We start from the raw sequence: 16915 nt of genomic DNA, 5'->3' as shown, positions 1-16915 counted from the left end.
AAGGAAACAGATGTGGTCCGCTATCGGGTAAAGAAGAATTAGTTGCATCTATTCCTCTAATTTTTCAGTACATTTGTCACTCATGACTACAATTTTAGTACCACCTAAACAATGATACCAATTGGAAGAGCTGTCAGGGTGATGTTTACTTATTGTTTTTGTGCAGGTATGGTCGTTCAGCGGGGTTCCTTGGGAGTTTTTCCTTGTTAAGCATGGATATGGAGCACCTTGAGGGGTTTTGTGATGGCAAGATATGCAAGACGTGCATTCTCAAACGGGAGAAAATGTGCAGTGGCGACCAGGACAACGGCACAATGGATAACTGGTGTAAACATGAATTTATATTTGGCAGCAACCCCAGGGGCCGGTTATCGTCGCCCAATGCCTTCCGGGACGTCTACAACGACAGCAATTACCAGCGCTATGATGTGATAAATGCAAGACCGCCAAATACGGAAAAAGAGGTACCTAAAGCGCTCGCTTTTACTATATGTTTTGCTAAGCTATCCCTGCTGAGAGAAGGCATCCAGCGCCTCGTGCGCAAGTCCACACTCGCCAGACTGTCATAATTTTTAGTTCGTGTTTTCTTCACACAAGCTTCTGCGACATTCGAAAGCAATGCCCAGGTTGTTCCTCAGCCAGAATTAAATACTCGAAGGCAGAGTACTGACTTTGCTTCACGTGTTTTGTGAGCGCGACGGGGACGAAAGGCGGAATTCATTGAATGCCGTTCGAAAGCGACGAAGCTGAAGGCTTGAACGCGAACGCGACGACGACGTCTGAATCGGAATGTCCTCCAGAACGCCTCAGCACCTGCAATAATTACCAATTTGCACTAGACAGCACTGTCCCCGACTTCGCGAACTTCCCCAGAAGTTTCAGTTGTTTTTGTTGTCGCATCGAGAACCCTTTCCATCCTGCACTGACCTCCCCTCCCAATGAGCCTATGACGGGCAATGAAGGCGCGACTGTCACCGAAACACCCAAACTTCGGAGCAGTTCTGTTAGACAATCTGAAGTGTTGACAAACGGCGAGTTCCTTGCTAATCTGGGGTTTGTTCCTTTGTAGGTAGACCAAACGGGCTATGAGAAGCGAATGGAGGACTTGACGCAAAAACTGAAGGAGCTGGAGCACAGCAACAATGAGCTCAGAAAGCGACTGGATGAGGCAGTGGAGGAGAAACAGGAGGCGTACTGCCGACTCGAGGTGATCAGTGTAGCCCACGAGAGCCGGATCACGGAGATGCATTGCGTGATAGCGGAGTTGAGTAAGAAACTGCGAGCCAAACAGGACGCCACCATAGCAGAGGAAAGCGAGCAGGAAGGCAGTGGTAAGATATTCAATCAGATTTTCGTCAAACTCGGTAGCAATGGACTCGTGTTTTCAGAATTAAGTTTCCAATGTGAGAGTGCCCGAGATTCTGAAGCTGGCGGAGAATCCGTTGCTGACAACAAAGTCGAAGTGGACGAAGCATCCCCTGAGCCACAAACAGAGCCACCTCTGCCATCGATACCTGCACACAAAAATCAAGTAGAGGTAAGTGAACGGAGTCATAGCTTAACCATGCCTACCTGAGTTCTCTCTGAATTCATATCCAACGGTATCCCTTCGCAGGCCTTACAAGAGGAAGTTTTACACCTCAAAGCGCAAATTGCATTCTTGCAGTCACAAATAGCAAATGAAAATGATTCTAGTCCGGAAGCACATCAGCAAACTAATAATAAGGATCTGTATCAGGACGAGACTGTGGACGCAACCTACGATAATGCCAACGATCCGAAGACGGAATACGAAAATTGGAATCTCCTTCAAACTCAGCTGGCTGACGAGGAGATGCTTGGACAGCAATACATATTAACAAAAGGTATGCGGTGTGTATTCGAGATTTATCGATTCGGAGGTTTCGCAAAAGCGCGATTACTAATTCATTACAAACATACAGTGGCCAGTGCAAGTGGTTCGTGGTTGTTTGGTGCCGTTTGAAGATAGGGGTCTGCTTAATTCCGGGAAAAGCGAAGACTTGAACTGCATTCCGTAGTCGTTGATTATGATTGCCGGCACACCGAATTGTTGAATCCACTTCCAGTAGAGCGCCTCGGCACAAGTTTGTGCAGAAATGTCATTCAGAGTTATCGCCCCAGGTCCTGTGATCCTATCGATAATTGTGAGCCAATACCTCGAATTGCAGGCTCGCAAAGGGCTGATCATGTCGAAATGGATTGTGCTCTTGGTGGACCAAGGAAAACTTCTACCTTTATCCTCACATGTGTTGTTGTTTTGCACTTCTGGCATGCGATGCACTGTTTGGCCCAAGAGTTGATGCCCTTACTCATGAACGGGCAGCAATATTTTGCGCCCGATTCGTTTTTCGGATGTCTGGGTAGACTAGATCGTAAATGGCGTGAAATCCTTCCTCGAAAATCGTTGTGAATGTATGGCCTTGATTCTTTGAGATTTTGCAATATATACTAGACGTTTAGCGAAATATAGGAAACTCACTTAATGTATATTCGAAGTTGACCCTGGTCGTCGTACTGTGCTGACAAAGCGTCAGCAACTACGTTATCCTTTCCAGACACGTATTGAATGTCGGATTTATACTGGCTGATAAAGCTCAGGTGCCGAAGTTTGTGAGGGACCCTTTATCGGACTTCTGTTTCAAAGTAAAAGTGAATCGCTTATGATCCGTACATTGAACGACCTGTCTTCAAGGAAATATCGAAAGTATTTTATTGGTAGATGCACGGCTAATAACTCACGATCGTAATCGCTCTAGTTCCGTTGAGAGGAGTTCAGTTACTGGGAAACTCAACGACTGCCAGACTTGGTTTACTGACGCATCGACGAATACGACTAGGGTGCATCTTGTTGACAGAATCTTCTTTTTCTTCACCCTTTGTCCCGTTCACAAGCGGGGTCGGCTCGTCGTGATCGGTTGCGCCATTTCATTTTATCAACTTATAATCCAACGCTTACCATCGACTTCCATGTTCAGACCAATCTTGGCGAGCGAATTCTCGTTAGCGCGGAATACGTGACCATCGCATCGAAGACGCCTCTCTCGCAATCTTTCCACGATCGGCGCCACCCCATATCAATCGCGGATATGATCAAAGTATATCAGGCCGCCAGTCCACCGCAAGACGCCGTTCATTGACTTTTATAGTCGGCCAACACTCAGAACCATATAGGACGACAAGGTGGACAACATTACGGTAAATTTTAAATTTGAGACGTTCGTTGATACGTCGATCACAAAGAACGCCAGTTGTGAAAAACCACTTCATCCAAGCTCGCCTCGACAGCCTCTGAGGAACATGCAATAAGACTGGTCTTTGGCCTAGATCTCATCTCATCTGCGATTGCAAGAATTTGCAATCCTCATCCTCCTAAGGGGGGTAACGTGAACTCGTACAAAAAAAGCACAATTTTGTATCTTTTTGACGACACAGTTAAAATCTAATTATTAAAATCAATGGCACATCAAGGTATGACATTCGCAGAATATTGTGTAAATTTTTCATCAATGAATATTAAAAAATAAAGCAATGGAAGCAATTATTGGTGAGGGTCTCGGACAAAAGTAGAATCGCGGTACACCTCATATATGCTGGATCATCTGAAGTTAAAAAATCAAAGTTGTTTCATTAGATGATCGCGTTGCCTAGATAGCGCTGGGAGGGTTTTTCGAAATTTTAATTTTTCACATTTTGGGAACACTTTCAAGTGAAAAACGAGATTTTTTGGAAAAAAATCGACTAATTTATTCTTGCAAAATAAAACATATTAACAAATATGAAAAAAACTATCCACCGTTACCTCGTAAATTGTGTACAGAAATAGTATTCAAAATTTCAAATGGATTGTACGGTAATTTTGGAGTTATGAGGGGCATCGACTGAAAGTTGTGGGAAAAACGCTGTGAAGTTTTGAACACTAAAAAATATGGAATAAAACGTTCATAAGCGAGTTTTATCGGCTTAGCTCACATTGAATCATTAATGCTCGGTCCATAAATGATGTTGCTATCATCCATGATGTCTAAAGCACCTTTTTGCTCCTGCCTACGACGAGTGTTGCCTTCTTTAGGCTGATTTTCAGCTGCCGGTTCTCTTCGGCTTATCGCGCCCATACATGGGCGCATAAATGTTAGTAATGCAAAGAACCTTCATTGAAGACACAGGCTGCCACATAAGTTGCCATCTCAACGATGACAGAGGTTGCATTCAAGTGCTTTGGTGAGATTTTCCAAATAAATTGGTTCGAACTCTCATTGTTGTTCTGCTTAAAACCTCCGGCACATCGCTCTAGGAGGGCATCTTTGCTCAGATCTTCATAGATAGGCTTGATGGCATCCCAAACACTATACATGTGTTTGAATGAATCCAATGCATTAGCAGCTGCAGCTTTTTGCCATTCGAACCACAAGTCCGCGCTGAATCATGGATGAGACGTGGTTGCTTAAACCGCCGTATCTTCCTTAGTTTTGCTTCGATTCACCTTAAATTTTCTCACAATATTCTTGAAAGGTTCTGCATTCAGAAAATCAAATAAAGTTATGCAAAAAAAATTAAAAACGTTAACCTTCCCCTTCTCAAGGAAACCTTAAAAACTGCACTCGAATGCTCGCACTCAGAGGGAGATGCGAACAGTACGACATCCAAATAAACGAAACAACAGAGGAGGTTTCGCAGCACAAAGTGGATGAATCTCTGAAAGGTTTGCGCCGTGTTGCGCCAACCAAAAGTCATCCCAGTGAGCTCGAATAATCCGAAAAGTACGCATATTGCGATTTTCCGCCTTTACTAAATCCAAGGTCGAGAAAGAGCGGAAATCTGCGATAGAGTGCACAAAGTTGTGGGTGAGAGGAATGGAGTATAGATCCGAAATCATCTGGGCATTTACGGTTCTATAATCGCCACAAGTTCTCCATCCGCCATTGGGTTTAGGGACCATGTGAACAGGGGTTTAGGGACCATGTGAAAGATGCCTGTCTAAAAGTCGGCAAATATCCTACTTAAGAAGTTCTTCAAACTCTTTCCGCGCAACGGCGAGCTTCTGTGCCAGTAATGACCGCAGATTTGCGAGCCAATAGTGTGCGGAAACGTGGGTCGGCAACATCTCCAAAAACGGTGAAAGGAGTTTTGGGTCAATGAGGGTACGAGAAAACGCTCCTCGAAATCATAAACTCATGTCTACCTACCTGTAGGGGATCGTCGAGTAATTTACTGCCATGGGTTTTAAGATTTCTGGTTTTAATTTATGATTCCGGGATACAGGGAGAACTAAGACTTCAGCGTATCGATCAGGTAGCGGGTCAAGGGGTCATAGATTGCCAGGCGGCGTGGTGCTGCATTTGGGGTATCCGTTGCCACAGCTACCAGCAAGTCTAATTCTTTGTTGAAAAAGTACAGAGGCGGGTACAGTTTACGGCCTTTTCCGCAAACACTCACGCTAATTTAAAAACGATGGTTGTTAGCGCTGCTATCGTCTGCTGCAGCTGGGTCACCTGGTTTGACGTTTCACGCGACACCTCGCCAATGACAGATCGCGTGTGAACCCCATGAATTTTGGCGCTAGTGGCGGTCTACGTGTCTTCCCCGAAGTCACGATTGTGACGAAGTCGACACCGAGCTGCGGTGTCGACTTTGTCACAATCCAACTACCGACTACTTCATTACGCGCCGGAGTTGGCTTAGTGCACGGTCACCAAGCGTTAAATCTGTCAGTAAGTGATATAGTTTAGCCGTTTCACTCAGTCCTTCCTTCAGTCTTTTTTAGGAGCAGCCTCAGAAATAAGCTCAATGGTCTCCTGGTTAATCGACGTGGCATCTATCGTGACGCCATTTTCGTTTTTAATTTTGAAAATAGATTTTACAAATTATTATTGTATCATACTACATACTACATTCTAGAACAAATTAAACATCTTCAAGGCAAGTAAACATGGAGTGGATGCCGACGGATGAATGTTTAATAGCAATTGAAGCGTGTGTGGAAAGAAATTCTTCTATTTCCATTAAGGAAATTAGGCATCAATTTTCTCTAGAAGGCTTTAACATAAGTATGTTGATACAATGAACAATGGATTGATCTTATCCATTATAACCAATGCCAAGACGAATCTTGCTTTTCCATCGATTCCCTGATGAAGCAGCAAAATCGTTTGCCATTCTAGGTGACATAGATGGAATAGATAACTTCCTAGCTAGTCACCGCGGCCCTGAGCGTCACATTGCGTCCCCGTACTGTCGGCAGTACCACTTTGGCCCAAGTATTCTTTTTTATCGAGCCTACCGAAATTGAAACCACACTCGTCAGTGGAGGTGATTTACTGCTACCTGGGATCTCCTCCAACAACTCGATGGCATACTCTTCTCTGAGAGACACAGAGCGTTAGGCTAACTTCAATTGAACAAGCTTCACGGTGATGCCGAGTTCGGCCAATCCATTATTCATATTAGGTTGCTGCAAATAAAATATCGGATTTCACAATGAAGTGAGTTAGTTGCGATTTCAATGTGTCAAACTGCCATCAAGTGGCGCTGGTAGTGAATAATAGAGTATAAATGGCCCTACATTTGGTGGAGGTATGATTTCAGTTTCAAAAGTCATTGTGTTTGTAGAGGAATAAAAAATAAACAAGTCGGGAAACCGGAAGCTGGGCGCTTCAGGTATAAAAGGTTTTGTGTTTCCCTATGTGAGGAGCACAACGTAGTTCTCCATTGGCTTATAGCATTGACCCGAGATATTGAAATCGCTCAGTTCTGGGCAGGTTACTGCCATTGCCAGAACTGAGCGATTTAAATATCTCGAAGAGCAGGTTACTGCCATTGCCAGAACTCAGCGATTTAAATATCTCGAGTCAATGCTATCAGCTAATGGCGAGCTGGGTAATGAAATTGTTTCACGCATTAATGCAACCTGGATGAAGTGGCATTCGCCAACTGGTGTTCTTTGTGATCGATATATCAGCACACGTCCCAAATCTAAAATTTACTGCAATGTCGTCCGTCTGCCGCTGTCTATAGTTCTGAGTGTTGGCCGACTATAAAGGACAATGAACGGCGTCTTGCGGTAATGGGGACGAAGATGTTGCATTGCACTGGTGGCGTGACACGTTTTGATTACGTCTGAAATGAGAATATCTGCGATCGATATGGGTTTGCACCGATCGTGGAAAAACTGCAAGAGAGGCGTTTTTGATGTTGTGGTCACGTAATTCACGCTAACAAGAATTCAACAACCAGTATTGGTCAAGACATCGAAAGCAATGGTAAGCAACCAAAAAGCCGGCCAAAACAATGGTCGCTTGATACGCTGGATGGGGATTTAAAGGTCTCGAGATTACATCCTGATCAGGCATTTGATAAAGTAAAATGACGAAACCGATCACCACGAGCCGACCCCGCTTGTGAACTGAAGGCTGAAAAAAAAAGAAAAGGATGTGACGAGCGACGAGTACACGACTGCTCCGTGTAATATAGCTAAAAATTCCATTGCCCTCTATTTTCTACAAAGCGATCTAAATAAATCATCTGATGGAAAGCCCTGTGTTGATAATGGTCAACCCCATACGCTTCACACTCTGAGTTTAATATTATTAGCAAATGTTAACAATTTAACCAACATCAAATATAAAAAAAAGGCTAGGGAGAATTAGATTCTTCTTGAATGGAATTTTAACATGTCACTCGAATTTCAATTATTCCCGTTAATTATGACGTCATCATCTTATTTGTATGGCTTAGGATGCTATTAATTAGCAAGAAATTGATGAGTTTGAACTTCTATAACTTTGACACTAATAGTTGGATTTTCATGTGTATGCACGAGACTGTCCTCTATGTCGGTGCAAAATTTGGTATACCTAGGATGAACTCAAGGGGAGTTTTTTAGTCAATTTCTAAAAGTTGATAATATACTATTAGTAAGTTTATTTGAGTAGATATCGGAATGGGACATATTTTGAGGCCTAGATTTCATCTAGGCGCACCACCCTGATTTTTTTCGGATTTTTAGGTTGGGTAGTTTCCGAAAATGAGCCCTGTCTCACTTCAAGTGCGTTCATTTTGACTCCTCACTTACGCACTTTGCAATCTATGCCAAAATTAATGTCAGTTTCGGAGAGTACAAATCGAGACCTTTCATTTGATACCCTACACGACTATATCCGGTGAAAAAAATTGTTCAATCCCCCCTTTGCATGTATGGGGAGCCCCCCTTTAAACTCCACTTAAATTTATGCCACTCGCTGTATGCGTGGGATTTCATAGTTCCCATCCGTCCACCAAATTTCGTTCGGATTGGTTTAGCCGTTTTGGAGAAAAATGCGTGTGACAGACAGACAGACAGACATTGAATCGATTTTAATAAGGTTTTGTTTTACACAAAACCTTAAAAAACATGGAAGCGAGTGAAAAACACCTACTTTTAATTTGAGTTTAAACTTGCTCACAATGCAGCAGAGGCAACTAGAAACCTTTGTAGGACAATCGTCGTAGATCAGCACTACGGCTAGATGTCGGTGAGGCTCCAAAACACGGGCCAAAATCGAAAGAAGGTAACGGTGACTTTTCGGTGGCCTGCAGTCGAAGTGATCCACTATTTTTTTTTTGCAACGTGGTGAAACGATTAATGTAGAGAAGTAATGTGCCTAACTCGATGAAATACATCGGAAATTGCGTGTTCAACGGCCTAGATGGCTCAACAGAGATGGAGTGATACTGCTTCATGCAACGCACCACCCCATTTATCCCGAATAGCAGCCTAAAAATTGTTGAGTTACAACTTTTTTAAATTTTACTACCAAATCCTACATTTTATCTTACTTTACGCTCTTTTCGGGAAAGTTGAGGCTTAATCTCATTAATGGAAATTGAAGAGTTCCTTTCCACGCACGCTTCAATTTCTACTAGAACATCATCCGTTGACTTGACATGGTGTTGAGTTAGTTGTATTTCCCGATTCTAGACAAGGCAGTGAAAGCGGATCTAACGGTATTGATGTATCGGGCGATAGCAAATTCGGTGTCATCGTCCACAGAAACCACGCTTTCTAGATGTAGAAATTGATCAACGTCTTCGGTTCCCTGCCCATTAATGCAGATAGTAAATGTGCAATGACCTGTCAGATTGAGAATCTTGGTTTTGTTGATGTTTATCTTCAGTCCAACTCTATTTGCCTCTCTTTCCAAATCCAAAGCTATTTGACGAAGGCCAATGACCCGGTGAGAGAGCAGACATACGTCATCAGTGTAGTCGAGGTTTTCATGTGAATTCCTCCACGTTCTCCGGACAATACAGCATAAAGAACGGCACCGATACCAAGAAGAATTAATATTGATGACAAGATACAACTCTACTTTTGACCTTACATTGTAAAATTCCATTCTGATAATAGCTATTAGTTTATTCGGAGTGCCCCTCTTGTATAGAGCACGTCAGATGCACCCAATGTTGACGCTGTCGAAAGCCTTTTTGAAATTGATGAAGAGCAGGTGAAGCTTGATCTGTGGATCAAACTTTCGAGATGTTCCCTGATGCGTTCCAGGATTATTTTAGCTATTATCTTTGCGACGACAGGAAGCACGCAGATACATATCCAATTTTCGCATTGGAGACACGTGTTCCCCTTTGAAATCTTAATGATCATCTCCTTCTTCCATCGTCCCGGAAACGTCTTGGATTCTTAGGACTTCTACATAAGTCGACCTTCAAGCCCAGTATTTAAATGTATTGATGACCTAAATTATTTTAGTTCCGCTTTGACGAGCATTCCGTATCCACACGTTAGGGTACCTAGCCATTTCATTCACAAGAGTCGAACTTCACCGGATGTGATACAGCGTGTGGCAGCAAAATAAAAAAAATCCTTTTTATCACGGCGCACACTACGTTGCTCTTCTTGGGATACAGCACGACATCAAAGCTCGAGGGTGTCACCACCGCTCACAGCGATCGATAGAGCCTTCAATCGCTTCCGTTCCACGATCCATGGACATGAAACAATTTTTTTTTTATTAATTCTTTTTAAGCTGATCTGGATTTCATTTTGTCTTTTACGGCGCTTTGATGTTGCTTCCCCAAAATCCTTGAGGAGTGTGAAGTTATCTTCACCTTTGTTGGTGCACCGCTTTCTGTGAAGACGTCCACTTGAAGCTAACACCGGCTAGTCACGGCAGTTTGATGAACTAAATGACTATGGTACCTTAGAGTAACAATCGCGAATTCAGGCTGATCTCGATTTGGCAAAAAATGGCAGAAGATTCCTCTTTGTAGACTTGACTGCGGCATCCCATAAACCACCAAAGTAAGCGGAAACTGCGAGTATTAGTTTCCACAAGATATAATCCTAGTACATTTCGCGAGTTGGTGTTGACTGCTCCAATAAAATTTGATCCATTTTCACTGTAAATTTTCCTGCAAATCGTCTTCGGCTGATGAAAGTTAGTGTTCTCCATCCGCTGTTAGTATTGTTTCGTGATCACAACATACTTCCTTCTTCTTTACTAAAAACTTTTTCGTTGTTATGATGCTAACAAACTTGACTCCAAAACCCTTGGACATTTGTGTTTTGAAAGGACCTGCATAAATTACCTACGTCACCATATGTGAAGGCTTTCGCAAAGTTTATTCAAACACCAGTTTAATGTCCTATTAATGGATTATTGCTTGAGCTCACGTGTCTGTAGCAAGTTAAATACCGATCGAAGTAGTTTATATATAGATAGTTCCGTATCAGCAGAAGACTTCCATGCATTGTCTTTTTGTGTGCATCTCTTATTATCAGAAAGATGACAAGATTATGTCTTGGAAGAAATGTGGGATATTTTTCATCTTCCGAGATGACTGCATTTTGGAGTCTGCCACCAACTCGCAGAATTCCTTTTTCGTCTAAAAGAGGATGGAGTAAAGCGAGTCTTCTAATTTGACCGTAGAAGTATTACGTCTTTTAATAGTTTGTGTTCTTTTCGAAATTCGTTGATTGAAGTAAATAGTTCTGCTGGAGGCTTGACTGCCTTCATCTGAAGTTGTCTGTCCATCTTCCTGATTTTTTGAGACAGATTGCAGTTACTCCTATTAGGGTTTGAAGATAGAAGTAACCTTCTACAATCTGTGGCTCAACTGTAGATGTGACAAGGGTAGTGACGTTTTCTATATTTACATTTACAAAAGTGGTATCAATTTAACTTTTGATATTACATTACCATCACCGAGCGCGATCCAAACATTACAACATCACCTATCATTCCGCATCACAGCATTCCCAAGCACCATCGCATTACAAAAATGATGTTGCGATATAACATCATCTGATATTAGCGCTTTTCATAGTACAAGTTGGGGCGACAATTCTCGATGCCGACGTCGAGTAGCTTTGGACTGCTTTCGGGTTGGCTATGGGTTTGCTTTAGATTGGTTTTGGACTGGCTTTTGGATTGGTTTCGGGGTGGCTTTGGGACTGCTTTAGGTTGGCCTTGGGCTTACTTTAGGTTGGCTTCGAGCTGCCTTTGGATTAGTTTCGTGCTAGCTTTGGGCTAGAAATAGTTTCTGTGTGCATGTGCATATGGGGGTGGAGGCGACTATCGAGTGCTCATGTCGACTATCAGTTGCGAATCTGTTCTCTCAGGCAGCTTTGATGTGCAAAAATTGATTTTGATTTTGTGTGTGATAGGCAAACTTTAATTATGCCAAGCATCTAAATAAACTAATGCCCGTTCGCAAAAATCATACTACTACTGTAATAATATCTTATATCCATGAGATCTTTTGTGTTTTTCTTCTGTTGCATGAAAGATTCATTTCTTCATGTTTTGCGCACCTCTAGTTGTTATTAGCTGTGAGTCTTATACTGTTTGCGGCATCCATTCTGAACCATTCCATTAAAGCTTATGATTTAGAAGCTTTGGAAGTGCAATCAGCTGGATCGTCCTTAAATTCGATGTGACTCCATTTCCAATATCCACTTCGCATTGTATTGTATTTTTGGGAATGCTGCCGTCAGTGGTGACTTTAGTATATAATACCCCGCCATAAGCTGATTTTGAGACAACATGTAATCCGTAAAGTTCTATTTTGTAGCATTTGGTCCAGTCAATAAATGGACAAAGTAGGTGTCTTAAACCTTCGTCCTTGATAAATTGCATAATTGTTCGTATTGCCAGAAACGCGGCTGAGACTGTATAATAGACTACACTTGGTTTCGTTTCTCTACGAAAGAATTCGCTGATAAACTCGATCCTCCGGGGCTATTTTAGTTTCCGTATACATGTTTTTGATGCAGGCAGTTTATTTTCACTATTTACGGAAGATTTGGGATAGATCCTATCGCAATTTCACTACTAATTGAAGACGATCATTTAAATTTGAGTCACCTAAATTCTTATCAGAGGCTTTGTACTTTATTCGTGTTGCTGCTTTACTAATATTCAGGATGATGCCGCCGCCGCGTCCTGTCCATATGTCTCATATTAAAATATTATACATTTTTCTTCTGTTGGAGTCGATTTCCTCTTGGCTTCTTCCTCATCGACTTCGAAGAATCTTGCAGTCTGCTTATGGAACTCTGCCATCTATACCATGAACGAACTGAGATCCTCCTTGTAGTCACATAGAGAGGTCTGTTAGCACCATACAAATTTGTATACGATATGAATGGTCCTCAGCAAGATTGGTTAGCAGTGTTATAGTTGATCAGACTTTTTATTAGCTTATTGACATAAAGCTTATTTTTAATTCGCAAAAGGGATAGGAATAACTTTTCAATATCTCTCTAAGAGAGAGCTCTTACTATATTAACCGACTTCCAGTTCCTATTTAGTTTTCCTAACCAACTTCTGACTTTCCTTGACTTCAAAATACTATTATTTTTGTAGCGGTCAAATATTGTTACCCAAAGTCATGGCCAACTCGTCCACAATGCGTGCGTTCATTACGCAAGTTGCTCGCTCCACCACAGTAGCACCTTGTGGTTGGCTTCAAATGTGCCTATTATTTTTGCAGATCCGCTGTGAGTCCTTTTCTACTTCCCTCTCGTCGTCAAACTATTAGAGTGTGTAATTATGGTCGCAAGCACTCGTCAAATAGGAATGAAGACAAGTGTAAACGCGCTCTGGAGTCCAAACCCCGCTAATTTTCGATGGATCTAAAAAATCCAACCCGATGGACCAGTGTTCGTGAGCAATTATAAATACAGCCGAGCTTGTAACTTTAGTCATATAGTAAATATCGGTATATGCGAATAGAATAAATAAGAGTAGCGAAAAAGCAAAAACTGTCTAATTATTTCACCGAGATTTACTCCACCGATTGTTTCCCTTCGAATAAAAACAAGAAGTGGGCTGTTTTCTTGGGGACAATATCCAACGGTCTTTCTGGCTGAAGTACATACGATGCTAAGGGGTTGGGCAGGCGCACCGCAATCTGTAGCGATAGTCAAACTGCACTAAGGGCATTGAGCAGTCTTTGATTACTTTAAAATTCGTTCCGGAATTTAATTTATTATAAATACGGTGGAACTATTCTTGGGGAAGTGAACTCTCGGATACCTCAGCAAAGGGGGTTAATTTCCCTCATGCCCGAACCGGAACCAACAATTGGAATATCAGTAGCTTTGGCTAATATTGCCATCGAAGGCTTCTTGTAAGGACAGATGCCAGAACCTTAACGCTGCTAGCCAAACCAAACTTTTCATGTCAGAATCAAACAAACATGCTGCAAAGTTTATCCTGGCGTGAAGCAGGAAGACTTGCAGAAGTATTTTTAGCATTCTGAGTCGCCATAATTCCCTAGCTGAGCATAAGTTCAGAAAAGTAATTCTACAATACGTGACCATTTTATAATAACGAAGCGGAGTCCACAGGGACGTTACAGGTCTTTGTCCCGAGCAGTTGCCAGAAGGAACCTTTATTAGCACCGGGTCTGTCTCTGGTGCGTGTGCCGTCAACTGATATAATAAGACGCTTCGCCAGCCGATCATCATCCCGGAAACCCTAAGAGACCTACAAAATAAAGAAGTTCTTTCCCTGAACGCAACATTCTAGCTTTGTTTGGCTGAGGGTAGTAAAAGTACCATGCTTAGGACTAGCATGTTATGTAAATACTATTGCGGAGTAGGACTTGTGAAAAAATAAGATATTATGAAATGAATATGCCCAGCAATGTATGTAGATCCCATGATATTGCCATAACGAAGGTTATTTTAGAAACGCTAGAATAGGTATTTGGCTTACAAAATTCCTCCAAAATACTAGGAATTGAAAGTGCACGGTTTTTTTTGTAGATGCTCATCTGAGTAATTCATCTGCATTAAGAAAGATCATAAAATTGACTTTAGTACTCCAGCTTCATGAGATATTAATTCATATATTTCAATGATATACAAATTTAGAAAGATGATTAAATGAAAAGAATTCTCTCTATTCAAGAAAACATTAACCAAGTAGGCAAACAACAATCTTCAGCTCCCATAACGAAAGTAGCTGAGCGAGTGAAACTTCGACGTACTATCGAGGATACATCTTTAACTGACAGCGCTGTCTTGAGTAGTGGAGTATGAAACACGCAATCAGTGTTGCAGGGAAGTCATTTGATTGGAATTTCCACTTCCTATTTGCAGGTTAATCCCATAGAAGTAGTAGAGAATCTAATGTCGAGTATTATTCAACCTGAAAATATAATTGAGGATGAAATCAGCACATCCGAATTAAAAATAGAAGTACAAAGACTGCAACGTCGTGTGGATAATCTAAAGGCTCGAAATTCTGTATTAACATTAACTTTGAATGAGTGCAAGAGGCACTGCGAGCACCTTTATCTATTATGTGGGAAGTATGAATCCAACGCAATTGCGTTACAAGCTGCACTGAATTGTAGTGATCGTGCAATAGAGGCCTATGATGTAATGTTAGCGTTGCTTGAAAGCAAGTGAGTTTCTTCCCATTAGCTAATGCGGACTTAGTTTAAGAAATAAAACCTTTAAATTCAAGACTGGCATTGCTGAAAGACAAATCAATAGCAGCTCAAGAAAGTCGACATGCAGTGGAAGCCGTTGCCCGACATCTCTTGGACCGCTTGGACAGCGAAAGAAGTTTTAATGAAAACAGTTTAGGACCCTGGCAAAATACGTAAAGCGATAGAACAATTTGGAAATGATAGAAACTTAGTAATCGGTGGTATTTTCAGTGTTTGTATTAGCAATTCTCAGATTATAGATCCATGGACACAAGAAGATGACAATCGCCTTCGGAATCATGTCTCAAAATTGAAAGGCAGGCGCTCAACAATACAAAACACAGTGGTAACTTTCGAGTCGCCATTCTACACGGAACCAGAAATAAGTAAAACGTTCACAGACTTTAGCAAAGAGGCCGTCCACGAAAATCCACAAGTTGATTTGGAAATGGCAGTTCTTATGCAGGTATGAGTTGAACAAACTATGTGCTGATAAGTAGGAGGAAATATGCAAATATTATTATTGGATTTGCTAGGAAATGTTAAGTTTACGAGAAGACGTGATAGAAACGCGTCAAAAAGCTGAGCGTACAGAACGTGACAAACATATCGCATTCGAAAAAGTTCGCTTACTGCAAGATGCTTTGAGCCAACTTCAGGCTCATTTAACTGAATCGGAAGTTCTTGTAGATCTTGCCACAAAGGTACGTTGTGTAATATGAATGTGGAAAAGGTATCCAATATAAGTTTACTCCCATTTAGAACCGTTCATCATATTCTGAGGTAGATCATGCAGCTGTGATTGAACGACAATTGATAGAAGCCCTGACTAGAGAGTCACAATTAAAGAGTCGAATCCAGTCATTGATTGGAACCGCCTCAGTCACAAAGAAGACTTCAGAAGAAAAATACACGAAAGTACAAAATAATTTGACAGAATTACAGAAAGCAAATCTGTAAGTTTTCCATTTAGCAAGTCCCTCAGAAAACCTACATTTAATTGGTGCCCCTTTTCATCATTTTCAGAAATTTATCTCGCTCGCTAGAACTTCACAAGCGAAAGTATCAAACTCGAATTAAACGATTGGAACAGAAGATCATGGAATTAAATAGGATTATAAGCCAGCAGCAGCAATGTCCGGCGGACAACATACCAGAGACCACTCTGTAACACCACACAGTTATCTCAAATATATTGTTAACACATCCTTAAAGTATTAGGCATAAATATAAATATTATATAAAGTTAAATGGCTTAAAGCGACAAACATGTTAATTGTACAAAAGAAATTTAAGTTATACAGAAAAATTTGTTTGCATTTGATTTCTTGAATAAGATTTCGCTGGGAAGTCACATATGATGTACTTTAAGTATACGACGTCATCATCGTAATCTATCTAATATAAAAATAGTTAAATTTTTCAGGAGAGAAACAGTTGTTAGATTTCTTAATATATGACCAGCTTAAGGAGATTTTTTAACGTGTCAGTTCTAGATTTTTAGGAAGACTAGAAATTCAATGATTTACTGGGTCTTATACAAGGTGCGGCAGCATAACTTCCTTTTTTAAAATGCGCGCCACTCAGTTAGTTGATGTCATAGCGGAGCGCTAGTGGTCTCGTTCAAGAGGGGATACTGTAAAGTTTTGTCCCGACACGGTTAAGTCGCCATCATGCGTTGGAATAGTGAGGAGCGTGCCTTTGCCGTTGAGGTTTACTTTTCAAGCGGATGTTCGGTTATTGCTACACAGCGTGCATTTCGGAATCGCTTTAATTTAGCCCCTTTGGCTCCCGTCCCAGACCGCAAATCAATTGTTACATGGGTCACTACATTCAGACAAACTGCAAGTGCGACAAAAGGAAGAACTGGAGTCCCTCGGCCCGTTAGATCACCTGAGAACATTGAAGCAGTGAGAGCGTCAATGTTGCGATCGCCACGGCGTTCTGCGCGCAAACTCGC

The 16915-nt window shown here is 41.6% G+C and overlaps 1 protein-coding gene across 2 annotated transcripts; it reads left to right on the top strand.

Annotated features, from left to right (window-relative positions):
- The first annotated feature begins 159 nt into the window (after positions 1-159).
- On the top strand, positions 160-16264 carry LOC119652893 (colorectal mutant cancer protein). Of its 2 annotated transcripts, none has more exons than XM_038057265.1 (11): positions 160-464; positions 1070-1331; positions 1389-1537; positions 1616-1865; positions 14430-14554; positions 14621-14928; positions 14991-15128; positions 15187-15421; positions 15492-15659; positions 15718-15911; positions 15982-16264. In XM_038057265.1, exons 1-11 carry the CDS (start codon positions 213-215, stop codon positions 16124-16126), a joined length of 2226 nt encoding a protein of 741 aa, XP_037913193.1. In that variant the 5' UTR covers positions 160-212; the 3' UTR covers positions 16127-16264. The 2 variants fall into 2 exon arrangements, with proteins under 2 accessions (XP_037913193.1, XP_037913192.1); XM_038057264.1 differs by lacking the exon at positions 160-464 and adding an exon at positions 554-1003.
- Positions 16265-16915: the final 651 nt, after the last annotated feature.

The sequence above is a fragment of the Hermetia illucens genome, chromosome 3 (assembly GCF_905115235.1).
Source record: "Hermetia illucens chromosome 3, iHerIll2.2.curated.20191125, whole genome shotgun sequence".
In the NCBI taxonomy this organism is placed as follows: domain Eukaryota; kingdom Metazoa; phylum Arthropoda; class Insecta; order Diptera; family Stratiomyidae; genus Hermetia; species Hermetia illucens.
The sequence above is the reverse complement of the archived record's forward strand: the minus strand, read 5'-3'. Positions and strand labels throughout refer to the sequence as shown.

What these genes read in the sequence shown, in the direction of transcription:
- LOC119652893 (XM_038057264.1), top strand. Translation starts at nt 725, where the DNA reads ATGCCGTTCGAAAGCGACGAAGCTGAAGGCTTGAACGCGAACGCGACG. An exon ending in AAGCGAGCAGGAAGGCAGTG is followed by an intron (nt 1,332 to 1,388) that starts GTAAGATATTCA and finishes TCGTGTTTTCAG; the next exon opens with AATTAAGTTTCCAATGTGAG. An exon ending in GCAATACATATTAACAAAAG is followed by an intron (nt 1,866 to 14,429) that starts GTATGCGGTGTG and finishes TCTCTATTCAAG; the next exon opens with AAAACATTAACCAAGTAGGC.